The sequence below is a fragment of the Mytilus edulis genome, chromosome 1 (assembly GCF_963676685.1).
Source record: "Mytilus edulis chromosome 1, xbMytEdul2.2, whole genome shotgun sequence".
NCBI classification, from domain to species: domain Eukaryota; kingdom Metazoa; phylum Mollusca; class Bivalvia; order Mytilida; family Mytilidae; genus Mytilus; species Mytilus edulis.
This window is the reverse complement of record NC_092344.1, coordinates 16,968,267-16,992,451: the sequence shown is the minus strand read 5'-3', so window position 1 is coordinate 16,992,451 and position 24,185 is coordinate 16,968,267. Positions and strand designations below refer to the sequence as shown.

The 24,185-nt window shown below is 32.5% G+C and overlaps 2 protein-coding genes across 3 annotated transcripts in view; one reads left to right on the top strand and one right to left on the bottom strand.

Annotated features, from left to right (window-relative positions):
- LOC139526119 (AP-4 complex subunit epsilon-1-like) overlaps positions 1–22,372 on the top strand; it is a 57,356-nt gene extending 34,984 nt beyond the window's left edge. For both annotated transcript variants that reach the window (XM_071321271.1, XM_071321264.1), the window contains exons 8-19: positions 8,058–8,131; positions 8,442–8,564; positions 10,004–10,113; positions 10,789–10,928; positions 11,274–11,386; positions 13,514–13,617; positions 14,546–14,767; positions 15,538–15,603; positions 16,173–16,284; positions 17,490–17,595; positions 18,117–18,282; positions 21,908–22,372. In XM_071321271.1, the coding sequence (XP_071177372.1) occupies positions 8,058–8,131; positions 8,442–8,564; positions 10,004–10,113; positions 10,789–10,928; positions 11,274–11,386; positions 13,514–13,617; positions 14,546–14,767; positions 15,538–15,603; positions 16,173–16,284; positions 17,490–17,595; positions 18,117–18,282; positions 21,908–22,270 (1,699 nt within the window). In that variant the 3' untranslated portion in view covers positions 22,271–22,372. The remainder of the gene's footprint in view (positions 1–8,057; positions 8,132–8,441; positions 8,565–10,003; positions 10,114–10,788; positions 10,929–11,273; positions 11,387–13,513; positions 13,618–14,545; positions 14,768–15,537; positions 15,604–16,172; positions 16,285–17,489; positions 17,596–18,116; positions 18,283–21,907) is intronic.
- LOC139526136 (sex peptide receptor-like) lies at positions 5,357–6,936 on the bottom strand. The gene has a single exon (XM_071321281.1). It carries the CDS (start codon positions 6,463–6,465, stop codon positions 5,410–5,412), a length of 1,056 nt encoding a protein of 351 aa, XP_071177382.1. The 5' UTR covers positions 6,466–6,936; the 3' UTR covers positions 5,357–5,409.
- Positions 22,373–24,185: the final 1,813 nt, after the last annotated feature.

Genomic DNA, 24,185 nt, shown 5'->3' with positions numbered 1-24,185 from the left:
TATGAATATTTACCTACAGTCATGATGGTCAGAATATCGATCTTTTTATAATGAATATAAAAAAAAATCTATGAAAAATAAATGTAAATTGTTTTTTTATTAACCTTCTCTATATTCCTGTTCAAAATTATGGCATTAACATCGTTTTTATGCCCCACCTACGATAGTAGAGGGGCATTATGTTTTCTGGTCTGTCACTCCGTTCGTTCGTCTGTGGTTCCCTTCGTCCGTCTGTGAGTCCGTTCGTTCAGGTTAAAGTTTTTGGTCAAGGTAGTTTTTGATGAAGCTGAAGTCCAATCAACTTGAAACTTAGTACACTTGTTGCTTATGATATGATCTTTCTAATTTTAAAGCCAAATTAGACTTTGACTTCAATTTCACGGTGCACTGAACATAGAAAATGAAAGTGGAAGTTTCAGGTTAAAGTTTTTGGTCAAGGTAGTTTTTGATGAAATTGAAGTCCAATCAACTTGAAACTTAGTACATATGTTCCCTATAGTATAATCTTTCTAATTTTAATGCCAAATTAGATTATTACCCAATTTCACGGTCCATGGAACATGCAAAAGGATAGTGTGAGTGGGGCATCCGTGTACTTTGGACACATTCTTGTTTCATATAGTTTTCCTTTCATTTTGGTTGGGCTTTTTTCGCGGGAAAATCGCTAAAGACGAAAGGAGCATGTCATTTTAAAATTCCTAAAAATATGATTTGCTTGACCTGTATTGCCTGCCACAAGCCTGATGACGCTGAATGGAATGTACATAAAGCAATGGAGGTCGAAAGTGGGATTTTGTGAAGTTCTAGAATGTTTTTAGACATTCGGAAGTCGGAATTGAAACAGGCATTAGAAAATTGGCATTTTTTAGCAATAATTGAGAACAACAATGAAAACTTACCTTTAGAAATGTTTTTTTTATTCAAAAATGCAGAAAAAACGTATTCTGCACTGTTTTTCTAAGCCGGAAGTAGCGTAGTGACGTCAATGCGTAGTTTCCCCGTGTGTTAAGCTCAAACACAAATACCTAACGAACTGACAAGATGACCGATTATAGACTACGGTAGGATATGTTATGATCATTTGATATTTTTTGCCTATGTTTATTAAAATTTAAAAAGTTACAAACCAGGATTAAAGTCTTTGAATTGTTTTTGGTGATAACCTGTAAGTGTTACTATTCCAAGCTTAATGGCATATGATACAGTTAAAGGGGAGATAATAATTTTGCTAGCTTAAAATGTTATTTTTTGCATTGTCAAACCATAAAATTGGGAAAAAATGCATGTCTGCAACTGTTCTGTAGTCCACACTTGATCATAATACACAATTACAAAGTGCTTGTGACAAATACATAATCCATTATCCTACAACTTGTTCTTTATTGTATATACAGGGCTAATCTCTGTAAACTATTTTAATTGAGACATTGTTCATAAATGTCATAATTGTTAACTTTCTTTTGACCTTTGAACATATTACATAAAAATACAGATAAGGCAAAGTATATTTTGGCTTCCTCATTCATTTGTTACACTTTTTAGCTCACCTGGCCAAAGGCCGAGTGAGCTTTTCTAATCACTTGGCGTCCCGCATCCGGCGTCGTCCTGCGTTAACTTTTACGAAAAATCTTCTCCTCTGAAACTACTGGGCCAAATTTAACCAAACTTGGCCACAATCATCATTGGGGTATGTAGTTTAAAAAATGTGTCCAGTGCCCTGCCCAACCAACCAAGATGGCTGCCATGGCTAAAAATAGAACATAGGGGTAAAATGCAGTTTTTGGCTTATAACTCAAAAACCAAAGCATTTAGAGCAAATCTGAGACGGGGGTAATATTGTTCATCAGGTCAAGATCTATCTGCCCTGAAATTTTCAGATGAATCGGACATTTTGTTGTTGGGTTGCTGCCCCTGAAATGGTAATTTTAAGGAAATTTTGCTGTTTTTGGTTATTATCTTGAATAATATTATAGATAGAGATAAACAGTAAACAGCAATAATGTTCAGCAAAGTAAGATCTACAAATAAGTTAACATGACCAAAATGGTCAGTTGACCACTTTAGGAGTTATTGCCCTTTATAGTCAATTTTTAACCATTTTTCGTAAATCTTAGTAATCTTTTAGAAAAATCTTCTCTGAAACTACTGGGCCAAATTTAACCAAACTTGGCCATAATCATCATTGGGGTATCTAGTTTAAAAAATGTGTCCGCGTTCCGCCCAACCAACCAAGATGGCCGCCATGGCTAAAAATAGAACATAGGGGTAAAATGCAGTTTTTGGCTTATAACTCAAAAACCAAAGCATTTAGAGCAAATCTGACATGCGGTAAAATTGTTCATCAGGTCAAGATCTATCTGCCCTGAAATTTTCAGATGAATCGGACATTCCGTTGTTGGGTTGCTGCCCCTGAAATGGTAATTTTAAGGAAATGTTGCTGTTTTGGGTTATTTTCTTGAATATTATTATAGATAGAGATAAACTTTAAACAGCAATAATGTTCAGCAAAGTAAGATCTACAAATAAGTCAACATAACCAAAATGGTCAGTTGACCACTTTAGGAGTTATTGCCCTTTATAGTAAATTTTTAACCATTTTTCGTAAATCTTAGTAATCTTTTAGAAAAATCTTCTCCTCTGAAACAACTGGGCCAAATTTAACCAAACTTGGCCATAATCATCATTATTAAATGCAGTTTTTGGCTTAAAACTCAAAAACCGAAGCATTTAGAGCAAATCTGACAGGAAGTAAAATTTTGATCAGGTCACGATCTATCTGCCCTGGAATTTTCAGATGAATCAGTTAATTTGTTGTTGGGTTGCTGCCCCTGAAATGGTAATTTTAAGGAAATTTTGCTGTTTTTGGTTATTATCTGGAATATTATTATAGATAGAGATAAACTGTAAACAGCAATAATGTTCAGCAAAGTAAGATCTACAAATACAAAATGGTCAGTTGACCACTTTAGGAGTTATTGCCCTTTATAGTCAATTTTTAACCATTTTTCGTAAATCTTAGTAATCTTTTAGAAAAATCTTCTCCTCTGAAACTACTGGGGCAAATTTAACCAAACTTAGCCATATTCATCATTGGGGTATCTAGTTAAAAAAATGTGTTCGGTAACTCGGCCAACAAACCAAGATGGCCACCATGGCTAAAAATAGAACATGGGGGTAAAATGCAGTTTTTGGCTTATAACTCAAAAACCAAAGCATTAAGAGCAAATCTGACAGGAAGTAAAATTGTTGATCATGTCACGATCGATCTGCCCTGGAATTTTCAGATGAATCGGATAATCGGTTGTTAGGTTGCTGCCCCTGAATTGGTAATTTTGAGGAAATTTTGCTGTTTTTCTGTGTGTGTTATTATCTTGAATATTATTATAGATAGAGATAAACTGTAAACAGCAATAATGTACAGCAAAGTAAGAACTAAAAATAAGTCAGTATGACCAAAATAGTCAATTGACCCCCTTAAGGAGTTATTGCCCTTCATAGTCAATTTTTAACAATTTTCTTAAAATTTGAAGATTTTCAATAACATTTTCCACAAAAAGTACTGTTATAGATAGAGATAATTGTAAGCAGCAAGAATGTTTAGTAAAGTAAGATCTACAAACACATCACCATCACCAAAACACAATTTTGTCATGAATCCATCTGTGTCCATTGTTTAATTTTCACATAGACCAAGGTGAGCGACATAGGCTCTTTAGAACCTCTAGTTTTGAATGGTTTCCAAACAAATATTTTCTCTGCATTCATGGGAATGAGTGGTTGCAAATAGCACACTGAATTTGTGTTAGAATTTTCTCAGCTTAACAATTGACCCAAAACATGTAAATAAAAAGGTTTGATATAGTGAGAACAGTAAACCACCCCCTTGTCCATCAAGAACAGTAAACCACTCCCTTGTCCATCAAGAACAGTAAACCACTCCCTTGTCCATCAAGAACAGTAAACCACTCCCTTGTCCATCAGGAACAGTAAACCACTCCCTTGTCCATCAAGAACAGTAAACCACTCCCTTGTCCATCAAGAACAGCAGTGAATAAGGATCCTTAAGGAATGATTTTGTACTGTGGATTCACTATATTTCGTTGGATACCAATTTTTTTTGATTTTGTGGGTATTGCAGAACCATGTGACAAGTTTAAATGTTCAACGAATTGCAAATTTTCTATAGTCTGGTATGCAGACTTGAGTAAAACCACAAAATTAAATATCCACGAAAGTGCAAGTTTTCCTTAATCCCTGAAAATTGATACCTATGAAAATAGATGGCATGTGTGGGGGTGTGGTGGGAGGTGGAATATTTTCTCGTGGGTTTGAACCCACCCCTACTGAAAAATGGTAACTTTCCGTCTATTTTCCAATTTTAAAACGACCTTGAGAGGTGAACACTGACAAGACTGAGTTTCTTTGTCATTCAAATATTACCCTATAGTTACAGCTGTCCATTCATACTAGCTAGGAGTATATTGGACTTGAGTATCTTGCTGGGGAATTATTATTGTCAAGTCAGGTCTGCCTAAATGTCGGTTTTTTACAGATTTTTGACAAAACAGTGATCTAGATTTTACAGACTTAGTCTTAGATTCCTTTTGACCATATTATACCTCTTGTGATCCTATACCACCTATGCATGCATGTATGATAATAGTTTATACCAACAGTCATTTCCAGTTACGTAGTGGCAATCAAAAGATGCCCACCCCCACCATATTTTGGTTACTTTTCACGTTTTTCCGATTTTGAACTCTTAAACGACATTTGAGAAGAGTTTATGGACCATAAACTGCTTGATTGAAGTCCCTGCTATCATGACAGTTCGGCTAGGGCAGTTCGAAAAAAAATATGGAGGGTCATACGGGCCATCAAAGAATGGTTGTCGCCATCACGCCTACTGGCGGGATTGGGGGTTAAAGGGTTAAGCACTTTTGCTGACATTTTGGTGAATAAAATATATCTACTGTTGTAAGATCCCATTCGATTTTTATAAATTTAAAATTTTGAAATTTTCGAGTTTATTCATAAAAAAGGGGGATTATCAAGTTTTTTTTTCGGACAAATATCCCTTAAGTGCTGTGAGCAGTTTTCATTAAACTGTGGTGATTGATTTATATTTATTAAGATAACCTCCCTTTGGATTTTTATAAATTTCTGATATGACATTGAGAAGTTATTGAACTTGACTCTTTGAAAATGCAACAGGTGTATCATGCACTCATTATGCAGCTGTTTATTAAGTCTTCGTTATGACTTGGCTGTGATTCATACCCACAACCCCTTGTACTCAACATGAGCACACTACTACTTGACAACTTAAGCAGTTCCACATATATGACAGTATAAGTTAAGTTCACATGTATAATGCACATTACATTAAATATTGAATTTACACATTACTCAACATTGATTTGGATTCAAATTCTCAAGTTCATTCTCATCTTGTCTTCTTGTTGGACACAGTGTTTTTCTAATATCAGAGATTATTAAACAAAATGTGGACCGCATATCATGGTTCATAATTAAAAACATTGGCAAATATAATGAGTAACTAACAATCATAGCAAAATGTAAACATATAGGGAAAGAATTCAGGGGAGTAATCAGTGATGAGTCTTGCACAGTAGCATCGGAGAATGTATAAATCGTCAATGGCCATTCCACACATAACGTTAAAATTAAAAGTCCAATAGATTGACTCTCTTGTAATGTGTATTTCCAGTTTCGTTGTAAATTTTCTGGATTGTTAATGAGGACTTTCTTTTGTTGAAAATACATCCTCATATTAACATACACAAGAATTATAGTTAGCATAGACATAAGCACACAGGGAACCAGTTGCACCACAATAGCACAAAACCAGACATAAAATTCTTCATACTTCCTACTTTTGAATGCATCTTTATATTGAAAATCACAAGGGTTTGCCGGTTGGTTAACAAAGTCAAACAATTTATAAAAATGAACAAGAAAAGAGCAAACAAATATAAGAATGGTTAACTTGAAAAATCGGTTGATTTTGGCATACCATGTTAATGCTTCAAATGGATGTTGTAAACACTGAAATCGCTGTACTCCATAAAATATAATCTGCCATAAACTGGCCGTGTGAAATATGGCGGGGAGAACATATCCCATGATTCTGTAGGTATTGCACCAACCAATGGTAGCTGGTTCTAACAGATCATCTGTGGCAAAAAAGTAAACAAAGACTGGATATTGACACAACACCAGTAAAGTGTTAGATACTACAATCCCATTTTTCTGTACAGTTGTTGCTGATCGACGGTCTGTTACATAGTTTGATAATACAATATATACAATGGTAAAACAAAATGTAACTGATATAATCACTGGAGCAGGTACACTATACAAGTATCTAATTAGTTCTAAATCATAGTCGGTTGAAAATGTTCCATTTATAAAAGGGGGCAATCCAAGTACACTTTCTTTCATTTTGATTGTAACATTATATTGCACTGTTAGTCTTTTTAATATCACCACTGAATTGAACCTTGAAATAATTAAATATCCCTTGCATTATATAATTATAATATAGTGTTCTGATTGAAGCACTGATTTATAGTAGATATCATCGCAGTGACTTCATTAATGCTAGATAAAATCAATATCCTTTTACTATACACGAGGCAGTTAGCACTATGGATTGTTTTTCTGTTTGAAATGATCTCATTATCATAAATGCCTCTAGTTCTAAAAATAGCTAACACAATTAATGTGTATTCAATCCATGCCAGATAAATCCTTCTTACTGATATACTGTAGTAAGATTTAATCAATACTCCAGTAGGGTGAATAACAAAGCAATAGTTTCCAATTGTATCATCAACACATAATGTCTCCTTCTAATTTAAAGTACAAATAATACTCAGGAATATATTTCTGTTTTGTCTTTCTTCCTCATTGCATTGTGGTCATGAAACATGAGATATGTCAATGAAACTTGATTAGCTGATTATATTGAACATGTGGCTTTTTTCTTCTTTAATAAACAAGGAAGTCATTGTAATGTGATAATGGATATTTCTGTCTGACCATGCAATTCCTCCTGAAACCCTTAACTGTTGTTAAAAGTAGAAGAAGTATTTATAGTTGTTGCTGAGAGTTGTTGTAGTAAGATTAATCTGAGTTTAAATATTTGATTAAAATCAATTGGTTTGTTAGTATTTTCCCTGAACAACTCTTATCAAGCTTTGTAGAGATGTGCAGTAAAAAAAAAATATGTTTGTTTATTTTTATTATACCCCCGCTTTCAAAAAAGGGGGTATACTGTTTTACCTCTGTCTGTCAGTCCGTCCGTCCGTCAGTCCGTCCATCAGTCCGTCCGTCAGTCAGTCCGTCCAATGAAACTTTCGTCACATTTTTCTCAGGAACTACAATACAAGGATTTCTGAAATTTGGTTTCGAGATTTATATAATTCAGCTATACCGTGTGATGCGTTTTCAGATTCATCACTTGACAACTTCCTGTTTACCGAACACTTGCATATTTTTACACTATTAATATTATCCACTTGCGGCGGGGGTATCATCAGTGAGCAGTAGCTCACAGTTTCACTTGTTAAATTCTTTGAAGCTGCTACAATTTATAGATTCTAAGGCTTGAAAGAAAAAAGCAATTTTTATGTCAACAAAAGTACAGGGTCATTTTGTTTTCTATTAGCTGCATGGATCGTCTATCAATTTATCCCTCTCTGGGACCCATATCAGGTTTAAGTTTTTGGATAAAGTAGTTAAGCAGTAGAGGTGTGCTCACATGAGCTGGAAACCTAGTACACATGTACATTCAACTTCATTGTCATGATCTTGTGAGCAGGGCAAATTTTTATAATTGTTTTTTTGTTTATTATTAGTATTTATCAAAATATTTTTAATCACTGTAATTCATAGTATGCCTGTAGAGAATAAATCAAGCATTGGAACAGTAAATTTTAAAGGAAGAACACTTTTGTAACCAGAATTCAAATGATTTTTATTTTTATATTTCTTTGGAATGCAAAGAAAATTCAGTGTTTTCCTTTTTTCAGAGAAAGTGAAATGATTTACCCAGTACTACAAGCAGTGTTTGAGAGAACTGGGATTAAAGACAAAATGTGTTTTGGTAAGTTCTTTCTTTTTCTTTTAATTTTTTTTCTCAAGTCTAATTCTGTGCATATAGTACACCTTGTGGCCATTGTTTATTGTAACATCAGTATTGGCTTACAATTGTCAACATATTTAAAACACCAACCCTTCAAAAAAAGTAGTGTGATATTGACAAATACAATGTTTATGTTAAAATTTTAATTTTGCCTGATATTAAAAAAATAGTATAATTGTAATACAATGTATATATATATATATATACATCTCGTCTAAACATCAACCCAACAATGTTAGATCTGTAAATTTGCTTATATATATATTTACAGCAATATGTTATGAGTGTATACAGACAAGTGCATCTATATACCCTAACCAAGAATTACTTCAGACAGCAACTCAGGCTGTTGGAAATTTCCTTAGAGCAAAAGACTTAACGCTCAAATACATTGGTAAGTTAAGTTTCAAGTGGGACTATTGTGGGTCATTTAAAATTTGATTGGGATAGGTTTAAAGTATTATATCATCTAATGTTTCAGTGATGATCTGATTACTACTTCCATTTTCCAGTAGTAAATTAAAGAAGAAGTTTTTGAACTGTGATTTATCTATGTTCTGTATCTGATTGAAGTTTTTGTTCCTGGTAGTTTACTAGAAAGTTGTTGTTATGCATGCCAACTTGAAACTCTTTACAAATGTTTTATATGTTCATGATGATGTGATTTTTCATTCGCCAATGATACCCACCTCAGAGTCCCTACAATTACAGAATACAATACGACTGGGACCAGACAAAGACGTTTGCAATGAGATAGAGAGGATCGTGATAGAATTCCGTTCCGACAGTACCTGATCATCCCGAGTATGTCGACAGTTTTCGAACGGATAACTTCTGTCAGCGTCGGTTCACTGTCTGGTCACTGTCTGATCTCTGTCGGATTACATTCGGTAGAATCGGGATGCAGTTGTGACCAATTCGGTCGAATTTTACTTTGCGAATGATACAAATCGGATTAGAAGTGGATTGAGAACGGGATTATCGTGAAAAAATTCTCTTGGAAACGGGTGAATATCGACGCTTCCTGAACAATATCTGATTGTTGTCGTGATTAATTAATTACAGTTTGAATTTCCTTCCACGATTCACAGGATCTTGATCAGACTTTTGACAAATTTTAATTGGGAATGGTCCTGTCAAGGACGGCAGTAAAAATCGTGAATGTGTGATCACAGCTTTAGCGAAAATATATCAACCCACATTGAATTGTAATTTCATTAAGTAAACAATCAATGTCAGTTTTTAATTCTTATACCACAATAATTATATAAAACAATACATCTTAAGTAAATAATTATCTAATATTTAATACCAAACAAGCATTTGGGTTTACGATTGCATTTCTTTTTTTAAAGAAAGCAACTTGTTAGATATTTATTAAAGTCTATGTGCTTAATTAGGGTTTTGAGCCATGTTCACATAGGCGGATCCAGGGGGGGGGCCTCCCCCCCCCTTTCGTGGGAAAAAATTGGTTGATTATATAGGGAATCATTGAAGCATGACTGGAGCGGGCCCCCCTTTAGGTCAGTCAGCGGGCCCCCCCCTTAGGAAAAGTTCTGGATCCGCCACTGCTGTTCCGTGGTTCATTGAAAACTGATTATACTATGAGGGGCATGGTGTCCTATGGAAACATATTCTTGTTAAAATTATGAATAGACCTACTAATATAGGATGAAAGGAGATGTAGTATTATTGTCAATGAGATGGATTTTTAAAGTAACCGTATTTGACCATCATTATGTATTTGGTTATTATTGGGAATGAAGGATTATGAAGCTGACACTATTATGCAGTATAATTTAAACGTATTTGTATATAATATATAATTCGCAGGAATAAAGGCTTTAACTGGTTTGGTCAAAGTCAGTCAGGAGTTTGCATTACAATACCAAATGATTGTTGTAGAACTTTTAGATGATCCAGATGAAACTATCCAAAGAAAGGTAAGATTTTACAATATATAGTATCGTAAAGTGGTTTTACTAAAACTGCATGTAATATAACAAAGACGTCTAAACTGTATACGTATGAATTTGTATTGATGACTAAAGTACAAGATAACGTCATAAGTACACAACGTTGGATCTACAATAATCCCGCGATACGTTAACGTTCTCTTCTGTGCGTGATTTCCAACATATAGGTATGAAATTGTATGGAAGTGTAGCTGATATGAAAAAGTTTGTGTTATGTTTTTCCAAGTACATTCTCTCATGATAATCTAGACCTAGCCATTGAATGACCAGTACTATGTTTGGAATTGATTTTTAAAAATGATGTTTTCAAATCTAGTTTTGGAAAAAAATACAGGATTGTTGAAGTTTTTAGGAGAAAAGAAACTCAAGACACTTTTCCTCTTCATTAAATGTACAAAATTACTAATCAGTGCAAAATTTAACCTTCCTGAAGTCAATATATAATGTTAACACAAGACATTTATTACATAAACTTTAACTTGTAATTTTTTTTTTTTGAAAGGTAACAAAAAATGCATTAGACAGAAGGATTCTTGCAAAATATTAAAGTAAACCAGCCAAATGAAGATGTACTAATACAGCATCATACATTAGCCACTTTATTAATGATGATCATATGACAGAACTTGTATATACTTTCAGACTCTAGCCCTACTATACAACATGACAAACTCAGTGAATGTACAACCAGTATGTGATAAGCTCTTACAACACATGATCAACAGTAGTGATCCATTCCATAAGGAGGATTTATTACACAAGATTATAGAACTTACTCAGAAGTATCCTTTGTATAAAACTGAAGACCTGCTACTTTGACTATTTTAAGTATTCCAATCGATATATTTCTATTATTATATTTTTCATTCCTTTAATATTAATTGCTAGGCAAAAAAATTCAAAGAAAAACACTTGATTGCAGAGAGATTTTATTTTTAAATTCAGTCTTATAATTTCTATTTTATCAAAATATTTATATTCCCAATTTTGATATTCCTAGGCAAAGCAAGACTTACAGTTAGAAAAAACTCTTGATTTTAAATTGTGAATGTGTTCTGTAAATTTAGTTCATGTGTAATATTTGTTTAGCTTTGTGACAATTTTTACATCCCTTAACAACATGGTAGATTTTTTAAACCAGAAGTTTGGTTTGTGGAGATTCTGTTTAAAGTTTTACAAATCTGTCCTAGTTCTTCATCATCCATAGTAATGAATAAAGTTATTTCAACATTAAGGGAAGGTATGTTTATATGTGTTCTAAATAAGTCAACCCCTCAACTGCAGTGATGGTCTTGTTATATAATATGACTAACTTGAATATAGGAAGTCATGGGTTTGATTCAAGGCCAAGTCTAACTATACACTTGAAAACTAATAGTTTCTGCTTCTCCACTAAGCATTTAGCAATTCTCCTATAACTGTCTTTTAAAATTTCTATTTTTTCATAATACTTTTATGACTGCAAAAGTATGAAGGTTTTAAGAAAATATTCCAGCAAAAAGATATTAATTATGGTTTTACCACAAATATTTGTTTTTGAAAAAGAGAGGTGAAAGATGCCACAGACATATATTCAAAAAGACAATTTGAAAACAAACTGACAATGCCATAGAGAAAAACAACCAGAAGACAAACAGTAGTACACAAAACACACCATAGAAAACTCAAGGCTACATGAGCAACAGGAATCCATCCAAAAACTGGATATGACTTCATAGAAAACTCAAGGCTACATGAGCAACAGGAATCCATCCAAAAACTGGATATGACTTCATAGAAAACTCAAGGCTACATGAGCAACAGGAATCCATCCAAAAACTGGATATGACTTCATAGAAAACTCAAGACTACATGAGCAACAGGAATCCATCCAAAAACTGGATATGACTTCATAGAAAACTCAAGGCTACATGAGCAACAGGAATCCATCCAAAAACTGGATATGACTTCATAGAAAACTCAAGGCTACATGAGCAACAGGAATCCATCCAAAAACTGGATATGACTTCATAGAAAACTCAAGGCTACATGAGCAACAGGAATCCATCCAAAAACTGGATATGACTTCATAGAAAACTCAAGGCTACATGAGCAACAGGAATCCATCCAAAAACTGGATATGACTTCATAGAAAACTCAAGGCTACATGAGCAACAGGAATCCATCCAAAAACTGGATATGACTTCATAGAAAACTCAAGGCTACATGAGCAACAGGAATCCATCCAAAAACTGGATATGACTTCATAGAAAACTCAAGACTACATGAGCAACAGGAATCCATCCAAAAACTGGATATGACTTCTTAGAAAACTCAAGGCTACATGAGCAACAGGAATCCATCCAAAAACTGGATATGACTTCATAGAAAACTCAAGGCTACATGAGCAACAGGAATCCATCCAAAAACTGGATATGACTTCATAGAAAACTCAAGACTACATGAGCAACAGGAATCCATCCAAAAACTGGATATGACTTCATAGAAAACTCAAGGCTACATGAGCAACAGGAATCCATCCAAAAACTGGATATGACTTCATAGAAAACTCAAGACTACATGAGCAACAGGAATCCATCCAAAAACTGGATATGACTTCATAGAAAACTCAAGGCTACATGAGCAACAGGAATCCATCCAAAAACTGGATATGACTTCATAGAAAACTCAAGGCTACATGAGCAACAGGAATCCATCCAAAAACTGGATATGACTTCATAGAAAACTCAAGGCTACATGAGCAACAGGAATCCATCCAAAAACTGGATATGACTTCATAGAAAACTCAAGACTACATGAGCAACAGGAATCCATCCAAAAACTGGATATGACTTCATAGAAAACTCAAGGCTACATGAGCAACAGAAATCCATCCAAAAACTGGATATGACTTCTTAGAAAACTCAAGGCTACATGAGCAACAGAAATCCATCCAAAAACTGGATATGACTTCAGGTGCTGCATAGAGGAAGGTAGATCCTGCTCCGTATGTGACTCCGCTCGTGTTACTCTTATTTAATAAATAATTAATTGATAGGTTATATCAAGTAATTTGGCACTACATAATAACAGATTGGTAAGAGACTCTTATTTAACCCTAAGACATCACCTTCATGTAAATGTTCTAATCCTGATGTCTGACATAAGAGGACAGAATAAAATAATGCAAACGTTATTTTTTGTCTTATGAAATACTAGACAGACTTTTACAAAAGATAACAATCTACTCTGGCTGGGAGAATAACAGAAGCTCATTCTACAACTTTGTATACGCATAAAATATAGATAGTGCTATTTGATATTGAAATCATTTTCATTCACATAACAGAATATTGAATTATGACTGATTTGTTCTTTCTGCTTCTAGGAATAACAAAGAACACAGAATTTTGTCAACATTTAGTAAAGAAATCTGTTGAATGTTTGTTCAGGGAAGATTTACTTGAAGATATGGTGAAACTTGCATCCTGGGTAATTCTTATTTATAATTGTCTGATCTTTGGAATAACTTTATTGAGTCAAACTTGTATTCAGCAAATTTAAGGAACAGGACAGCCATCAAGTCTATATATAGCAAGGTTAACATATAAAACTTCCATGTCTGTATTGTTAATTCTGACATCAGAAAGGACAATATGACAGATTATTTAATACAAAATATAGTATGTAAAAACTGACATGTCTATAGTCATTCTCAATAGCCCTAATTTTGGAATTGTACTAATTTGCTATTTACTAGTAGTAAAAAATATGCATGTTTCAATTTTGAATTTCATTTCTTGACCACAAACAATAAAAGTCCTGTCCTCATCCTCGAGCTCCCAAAAGATTTTTATTTTAGTTGAACAGAAATCACCAATCCTTTTACTTCCCATAAAGTTCCTGTCTTCAATTTAGAAAAAAACAGCCAAATGGAAACTTTTAATATCAGTAATAACAATGATTCTTATGTAATTATTTTGTATCAAAGGTTCTGATTGGATGACAGTTAGAGTAAAATTCTCTATCTCCTTGTCTGTAACTAAGAAAGCTGACATTTTGAATTGCGGAATGTGTTGATATGTAATTTCTACAATAATAAGTAAGAAGATAACATCTTTTTGCAGAATTTTCTTTAATGCAAATTTTACACTGAAACAATGATTGAGATTTGATAATGAATTTATTTTGCATTAAAAAAGAGATAACTGTATTGTAATTGAAGCTTTGCGAACGTCCATAGGTAGTTTTACTGTTGAAAAAATTTCTGTAAAATGTCGCCAGGTAAACTTAATTTGCAACAGTTAAACTACGATGAAAGTCCCCAAAGCTTCTAATACAATACAGTTATCTCTTAAATATAATGTTTTTATTAGATAGAAAAAATTGAAATACTGTATCAAAATTATTTATTTCACAGATAATTGGACAGGAAGCGGAATTACTTAAAAATATGCCAAAAGATAAACTGATGGCTTTGTTTACAAAGCAGTTGTCAAGACAACATATTACTGTCATGACTAAATTGTGGCTTACAAATGCCTTGATGAATCTGGTTACCTCAAATGTATTGATGACTGATACAATAGCAGAACCTGTAGAACAACTAGTGAAAACAGTGGATGATATTATAATTGTAGAGGTATTCTAAATCTACATATACAATTACAACCCTCACAAACATTTCTCAGTAGAACTTGAAATTTAAGGGCATACGATACAGCTACAGGGGAGGTAATGACGTTGCTAATGTAAAATGTTATTTTCGCGACGTCAAACTGTGACATATCGTTTATATATTATATTATTTAACTCAAAAAGTAGCACATGAAGGTATATTTTTTATACATATTTGTTTTAATCAGGCAAAAAATAGCCTATATGGAAATTTTCATCAAACTGTAAATACAGGATCAAAACTGTATCGTATGCCCTTAATAGCTTTATTCTTTTAGAATATTTTGGTGGGAGTTTGAAATGGAAAATAATATAGAAAATCAACATTGAAATCACTCTCACACCTACATTTCTTTTTGATTTCAAAAATATATTAAACATCAACCATATCCTGTTGAATAGTCATGAAATGGAAATTTCGTTTTCAACACAGAGCCTTGATTCACACCGAAAAGCAAGCTATGAAGGGCCCCCAAAATGACTAGTGTAAAACCATTCAAACAGGAAAACCAACATTCTAATCTATATTAAAAACGTGAAACATTTATGAACAACATCAACAAATGAAAACCACTAAACATCAGGTTCCTGACTTAGGATAGGTGCAAACAAATGTATTGGGTTTAAATGTTTCAATAGGTACCAACCTTCAACCTTACCTGAAACAACGGTGTAACATCACAACATAGAAAGACTTAACTATTTATCAATTATTATTTCTTATTTTTTTAACAGAAGTTGCAAGAGTTAGTAAGAATTAGTAATTTGAAGCCAGAAATATCAAAACCCAAGATTGAAAAGGTTTGTATTCTTTAGAGCAGATGTAAATGTAAAAGTAAATGCTTTCTTGCAAATTAGGGCTGTTCTAACATAATCTGTTCCATACCATGTTTTCTATGCCGTAGATTTTTTTTTTAACTTAGTTGTATTAAAAAGGCAGATAACCCTGTGAAAAAATACATTTATCATTCATTTGTAGCTGGCACCTGAATCTGGGACAAATGAATCTCATAGAAAAAAATAAAAAAATTTGAAACAGGAACAGAATGCACATTATCGCTATTCCCGGCTGACCCTTAGAATCTGTTCCCCTTGAACTATTGATTTCATACAACAATCACTTTTACATTATGGTGTCAGACATTTTGTATTGTGACGTCAAAATTTTATAGGGAACCTGTGTAATGTCCAGTAATGGAGGACAAATAGCAATAAGGTGTATTGGGCTAAAATTCAAACAGTTTTTAAAAACTCAGCCATGAAATACAGTTTGTGAGATTGCAAGGAGGTTCTCTGCTTTGTAGTGCTGCTGTTTAAAATACTCATTTTGTTAAAATACAACAGTCTATAATCACCTTTAATTGTTTTAGATGGACTTTACTTTGTCTTTTCTGGATAACTTTGTGTCAAAGTCTCTAAAGAATGGAGCCCAACCCTATAGACCTAAGAGTATGAGATCTAAACAGACACAACAAGAACAAGGTATTTTCGAATTAATGTAAAGACTGTATTGTACTTGAATACATGTTCTAATGGATCTTAGATTTTCTGACTTTCATAGAAATATAATAGACAAAATATGTGATGGCTCAACACAAAAAGAAATCACTAGTATTTTTTTATGTCTCAAATTAGGCTTGTAAAAGAAAGACATGATTAAAATTTGTCCAGAGGATTATTTCTTATTTAAATTCTTAAGTTATTTCCCTTTTTACATGAAACATTTAAAAGTCTTCTTGAGCAGCTATAATTAAAGGATGTTAATAGAGAACTGTATGATTTTGATTGTTTCATGTTTCAAAGAGAAAAAAAAATGAGCTTATTTTCTGTAGATGCAATTTTCTTCATTTATGTGACAGTTTTTGAAGCAAAGGTTGAATATATCAAAAACAAAGATATGCCTTTTTCCATTTTTGTTTGTTATCTAAAATAGACATATTTCCCTTTTTTCAAGTACATGTACTTGCATTTGATTTCTGTCTTGCTGCCTTTACCAATAATTATACAGACATTTTCCTACATTAGACTTGCCTTTCATTGACTCAAAAAAATGTATTCCAGTGATAAATATAGATTCTACCACTGCATCGAGTGTGATACGATATTTATCCACTCGAGACAGTTAAATTTTCAAATTTAAAACGCGAGGCCCGCCAAGCGTTTTAAATATTTAAAATTTAACTGTCGAGAGTGGATAAATATCATATTACACGAGATGTGGTGGTGGAATCTGTTTCTCTAATGAGTTTTAAACAATATGCAGGCAAACTTATTCCTTCTTTACGAATAATCTGCAAAAAGATGTGATCTTTCTATGTGACGTCATCAGGCATGTTCGCCTTTTTTCATGCCGTCACAATAGGAAATTCAGAGGAAAGCAAGAAAATTCGATGTCATAATCGGATTTTAACCAATGATGAACTGAGATCAAACGAACCACGATTAAATTTTTTTTATACAATGGGTGTAGAAAAGGATAAATTCACAAAGAATTAGAGAAATTGTGTTATAGATTCAATGAAGTGTACTGATACTTCTTTCTAGAAATGATATGTTGTTAAAGTAGTATACGGCTATAGTTTATATTTATATTATGTTATTGATAAGTTAATTATGTAGTATTTTTGTTAAAAATGTTTCTGTGTACAAAATAAAAATTATTTTATTGTATATCTTATCTTTGGTAGGTGTGACAGAATTATTTAAAGGTATTCAGAATCAAGGGAAAGTGGACATTTTGAGTAGACTTGGAGAGGATGTAGCAAGCTCTGGTGGTACATCTCTCACTGCAAGGTTTGTAAATAGATACTTTAAAAATTTGAGCTATAATCCAAAAGGTACAAAAAGTATAGCCAAAGCCAGGCAATGAATCAGAGCTTTACATAAGGGAGATAGATTCCTTTATTTAAGATAATTTCTAACATTTTGTAACAGCAAAATTTGATAACAAAAAAATCTGTGTTTTCATGCCAGTGATGAAGTACTGGCTACTGAGCTGGTGATACTCTCAAATACTAACAGAACACCAGCAGAGGCATCGACCCAGTGGTATAGTAATAACATTAACTGTACCAATTTTCTGCACCAGATGCGCATTTAGACAATAGATGTCACCTTAGTGATACTACAAATATTTCTGTAGTGTTAATCGTTATACCATTATTCAAAATGTATGACAAGTAAAGTGATTTTACTTTTCTTGGGTCTTTGTTATAAAATGTACATTTAAGATATGAGTTCTAGTTAAACTGGATTCTAGTCATGTTGCATGAACACAAAAATGCTAAATTAATTATATTCTTTTTTCTTTTTAGTGATTCAGTATCCAAATTACCAACAGTGAAGAAGGTATGGGGAAAGGAAGGAAGGATTGTAGATACCAAAGAGACAGAAAAAGAGGAAGAAAATCATATAACAGAAGTAGATAGAAATAGGCAACAAATGGTCTCTGCTTTGTTTGGTGGCATAACGCCAGGACAGGTAAACAGCTTTCAGATACATATTATCAACTGCCTGATCTAGACTTTGATCTAGAGGAAAATACATTGATTTGTGAATTGACATGATGCTTATTGGCTAACTTTCAGTGTTATGTCGTAGATCAGTCCTTCTAAACTAAGTGATGTACAATGATACAACTGACTAGGATTTCAAATTTTCCTGCTGTACATTTTTTATTCTCCCCAGGTACCTTACATTGCTCCATTAATAAAGGCTAGCCAAAAGTGCTGAATGTGGCATTAAACACCACAACAATTAATCAATTTTGTCTCTCAATAGAAAAGTTTATTTTATAATCATTTTATGCTTCAGTGACTTAGTTAAAGGGATAATTCGCGATTTTTCACTTTTCATCTTATTATGTTCATAATACCATAAAAAACATATTCACCAAGTTTTATTTTGATATGAAAAGTAATAAAGAAGAAAATTGGGAATTATTAATTTTATTTCTTCAAACTTACTGACTTATGTGACGTAGTTTAAGTCTTTTTGTATGCCGGGAGTGAAATTAATATCATTTAAGTCTTGTACGTTAACCATCTAATAACGCTATTTAAAGCGCATCGACGACTTTTGGTGTAGCTATTAACCAACGAAAAGTAAGTGATAGCCATGCAACTTTTAAAATTAGAGTGTAGGATTTATGTGTTGATTTTTTTATACGAATTTAAGTATTAAAGTAAATAATACAATAGAACATTTTTATGATTTTTTCTACAAATACTTTAAACAAACATATGAAACTGACATGATCGATAGTGTATTAAAAAATACATGTTTGTATTCTGAACTTTTTGCTTCATTCCAGCAAACATTTTCACTTGCTTGTACTGTGGAAATAAAATGTGTATTAATTTGTGACACTTAGTGAATGTTGAATGCGTAGTTAAACTCAAGGTAATTAAAAGATTAGCATTATGTAATTATAATCTTTTGATCTTCATTCAGTGACATCTAGGCGTCACGGTTCACCATTTCAGGTGTGAACAACATTTCTTATGAATGATATACGGGAGTCAGTTATAGTTTTAGACACAGAACTGTAAGAAAAAGAATTACAGTTAATTTACGGAAGTAATAAGGTCGCACAATAACTGGATAGCTGTTGTATATTTTTATATATTTTGCATAAGCTCACTTTAATATTTCAAACAGATCATTAACAATTGCAATTATATAATTTAGTCCATCCAAAGCGATCTTTATTTACCTATTTAGGAATTAATGTTCTCATCGAAATATTTTAAATCTCACAACGCATGAATACTTAACTATTTGAAAAAAAGATGTTTTAAAAAATTGACAGAAAATTTAAGGATCTTCTTGGAATGGAATCGAAAAATTACCAATAGATATTCTTTTCAAGTGTGAAAAACGTCAACCAAATTTATTCATAATCGGGAACGTCCTTATTGAAATAGTCTTCGCAACGTATTGTTCTTTAGCTGTTTGACCAACGATGTTTAAAAACAAAAGACAACGAATTTAATGTCATCTTTCCCTATTTTTGAATGTAATTATAAGTCTGTTCAACTGGCAAGAATACCCCTAAAGCGGACAAGTTTATTCTTTAAATTGCTGTCATTGAATATCAAGAAAGAAAATTAATCCTGAAATTGATTTGAAACTTTAATATTCAATAGTTTTCCTAGAAAATATTCACATCCCTTGGGGATTATTAGTGTACGTCCAGTTGCATATATATTACATGAATGTCGGAACAATTGTGATGATGACGAATTTCTTCCTTTATTCTAGAACAATCCAATTGGTATATAAATGTGTGATTTTACTATGTTCATAACTTCGATGAACCAAAGCAAGTTATATATCGACCTGTATTTAAATCAAATTGGTGCCTTCTTCTTCTTCTTTTGGTATACAATAGTCTATTACATACTGTTGGCATACGTGGACTAGTCTATTTACAAAACTTTTACCCCAATTTACACAAAATGTATGTTTCTTTCTTATGTTCAATGTATACATGTATATATCTTAAATTGCGATATAGTTCCGTAACTTTCTATCCAGGCGTATAAACGAATCGTCGACAAGTGCGTACACATTTTTAAATCAATATTTCTGGTATGTTCCAATCTGTCCTTTACTATTGACAACGAGTATATATTACATTTTCCCAAATTAACCCTTGGAAAAAATATGTAAATACTAGTAGATTTTTATTTCTTTAAATCTTTTTTTTTTGGAATTATTTATATTTTTATAAATAATATTCTTTACACCAGAAAAAATGTTATTTATAAACAAGCGTATGAGTTAAGTAATGACTAGTATATTATATCACTTTCGGATACGCAAGACAGAGATGTATATTATACACCTGATAGTTCAAAATGGAAAGTTATAAGTTATAAGTTATCGGCCGTGTACACTGATCAATACCTACAGAAGTGAAACGATGCATGAACTTGCAAGCCCGACAGGAAATCGCTTGAATACCTGGACGTGTCACCTCACACCCCTCACAATACCTTTGGGAGTAATACCTTTAGCCATGCTGGTGATCAGATGAGGGAAGATCAGAATTTATTTGAAGCAAGTTTATTACTTTAAAGAATTATGAACAAATTCTTTTTCGAAAACAATTTTCACGGAACACTTATTTATGATTTCAACTTTGACTTTTTCACTAATTCCAATATTAACAGTTTAAAAATAACAGACCATGGTAATTTAAAAAAAAAATAAGAATATTTTCCGTATCAAGTTAGTTAGTCGGATAAAACAACCGTACGATTGACAAGATATCGACACGCAATTACGACTACATCGGTTACTGTAGTTGTGTTCCTTTGTTGTTTATAGACACATCGTTGTTATTAATCGGGAAAGAAGACAAAATGGCTGAACGCAGAGAATTGATACTCTAAATTTAAAATCGATGGTGATCTCTTATCTAGCGGAATAAAACTCTAATATCTATGAATTTGAGCATTTTTATACAGAATGAACATAATATCAATTTTTGATTTTTTTGCGAAGTTTCCCTTTAAGAAAGAGCTATGGTCTTGTTTAATTTTTATGCTCACCTTTCAAGTAATTATTGACATGCAACCATTGACCACACATTGTTATGTTGAATCTTGATAAGTTTAAAACATTTCCCACAAAGTAAGATCACTTTGAGGTACATAATATTCATCAGATATTATTTCTTGAAATATTACCTTTAGAAAGTTGTAAATCCTCAAACAGATTATAAAAAATAGCCATTATAACCTTCATCTCACTCCTTTGTGCATTGAAATTGATTTTAATTCCATAATCATTTATAAATCTGATTGTACCTCACAAAGTATTATTTGGGGAATTAGGCAGTTTATAACCAATGTTTGAAAGACATATATGATATTCTGAAGACTATTGTCATGGCACTTTTGAAAAATGAAAAGATGTAGAACACTGCAAAAACTTAAGTTTTCACCAACAACCAATGATGACCCCCAAAAAAATAATGACAAAAAAAACCACAAAAACAGAGAAAAGTGTCATTTAATAGATAATTGAATTTCATTCTAATTTATTTGCACTTTTATTAATTGTGAATTACAAGTATTTGTCATTTTATTTGTTGAAGGTTGAGAAGACAGTGGAACTAGAAGCTGATCCTTTTTTCACAGAAGAGGACAATTTTGATATCAAAAGTGCACAGCAATCAACAAATATGGATACTGGAGGATGGAGACAACTTCACCAGTCATCTGTTGAAAATTCACCCAATAAAAACATTTCCAGTGACAATGTTAAGCTATTGGATGATTTAAGCCTCAGTGAAACTCAGTATTCTGAAAATTATACAGGAGAAGCATTTGATGCAGAGATGACCCATTCTAAGCCTCATATTGACAATGATTCTTTTGATAAACATTTAAGTGATACAGACTTATTACCATCTGGAGGTGGAGGAAGTCTATATGAGGATTTTATAGAAGATGTCTAAATCAAAGATGAAAAGTCAAAATACTCAGATTCCTTACAAATTTTATATGATGATGATAGTGTATCATGATACTTGAAATAAAAGATATATTATTTATTAAAAGATTTATTTATGATATAAAGTAATTATTTTCAAAGCTGAATAGCAGGAAAGAAGAAAGTATTTATTATGTTATACTGTCACATCTTTTCCAAAAGATAATGCTATTTCTTGTCAGACGGTTTTCAGCTGTTTACCAAACAATTTCTATTAATATTAAATAGGTTGTATTCTTCAATAGTATCAGTTTCTTGAGGGTGAAAAAAGATAGTTTCTCTTGTTGCCTGAGGTTGTTCATATAGTGCCCATAAAATGTCTTAAAGATATAAGACATTACATGTTAACAGCAGAAACACCAGATAAGATGGATACATTTATTTAATTCTGTTTGATTTTTCATTGCTTTTAACATTAGTCTGTTTGATTGTTCTATCATCTATTTACATTTAAATTTTAAAATAAAAATTAACAATGATATCATGATAAAATATACCTTAATAATGATCTGATAGGCATTTCATTTGTATTTGTTGACCTCTAACAGTCTAAATCAGAAATTTTTCATAACAGTATATGTCCGCTTCGCCCGCTTCGAACAATATTTTGGCTCATTTTATTCATTAAAGACAAAAAACTTGCCTTTTGTATGACACACTTATTGTTTGAAACATTCACAGACTCTTTACAAAAAATAATTTTGTAAGTTAAGCACCAATACACATTTTCATTGTTGAACCCTACAAAGATTGCAATTTATATTTTTTTACTTGATCCTGTTTTGGGGTTCAGACTTGCTTATATCATTTTCAGGCTGGAAAATTTGGTTTGCTGTCTATCTGACAACATCTTGTTTTAATAGTTTTTTGTGTTCCCATAAATCATGAAATTTGCTTTATCAAAAAAAATGGTTGATGAAAGAATTGCGTATGAATTTTAGAAAATATTCTCTATGTGATCTTAGGTGGCATGGGAGTATGAAATTTAAGTCCACCAATGACAGACCTAAATATTATTGTTAACTTGTTTCATATCTTAAGATGGCTTAGTGCGTCCGATCTGTGACAAAATTGCTCAAATAATGAGGAAAGCACCAATTTTTGCATGATGGTACATTTTTGTGTACTGAGCAATATTAGCTATGGACCCACCCTCAAAATTCAATATGGCGGCTTATTTCAAGATGGCTGCCGTACGTTCTAAAATATTTACCAGTATTGCCCAAACCACAGTGGATTTAATGCTGAAAGCACAAAAATCAACATATTTAAATGACTTGGTGTACTTAGCAAGATTTTGTTTTGATCTTTCAAATACAAAATGGTGGGTATTTTCAAAATGGCCGCCTTGAAAAATATGCAAATATTCATTTTTGAGAATTGACCTGAATATAAGCATTTTATTGATGTATAGTGTCATTTGGTATCTGTCCCAGTTCTGTCCTTTTTGATTTTTCCTTGCTTGTCATTTCATACACAAACTAGTAACTTTCATAAAAAGCTGCAGTAGTAGCTTTCATTAAAAGCTGCACTATTTGTTGTCTTGGGTCACACATAAAAGCTGTGATGTGGCATTTATCTGCCTTAAGATATTATTCAGTGCCTATTTTATCTTGGGTCGCAATATTTTGCAATTTGAGATATTAAACTGTGAATTGAGAATCATTTAAACACATATCAGTGAAATGGCAGGAATTGAGGACAACAAGGACAAGAACATTGAAATGGCAGAAACTGAATCACTTTGGGATATGGAGAAACCCACAGGCGAAGCGCGAATTGATAAAATATGTGTTGGTCTCATTACGTTTCAAGCTGAACAGAAAGAGGCAATGAATATAAATAATGAACAGATGAGAGCAACTTCAGCAGTCTGAAGA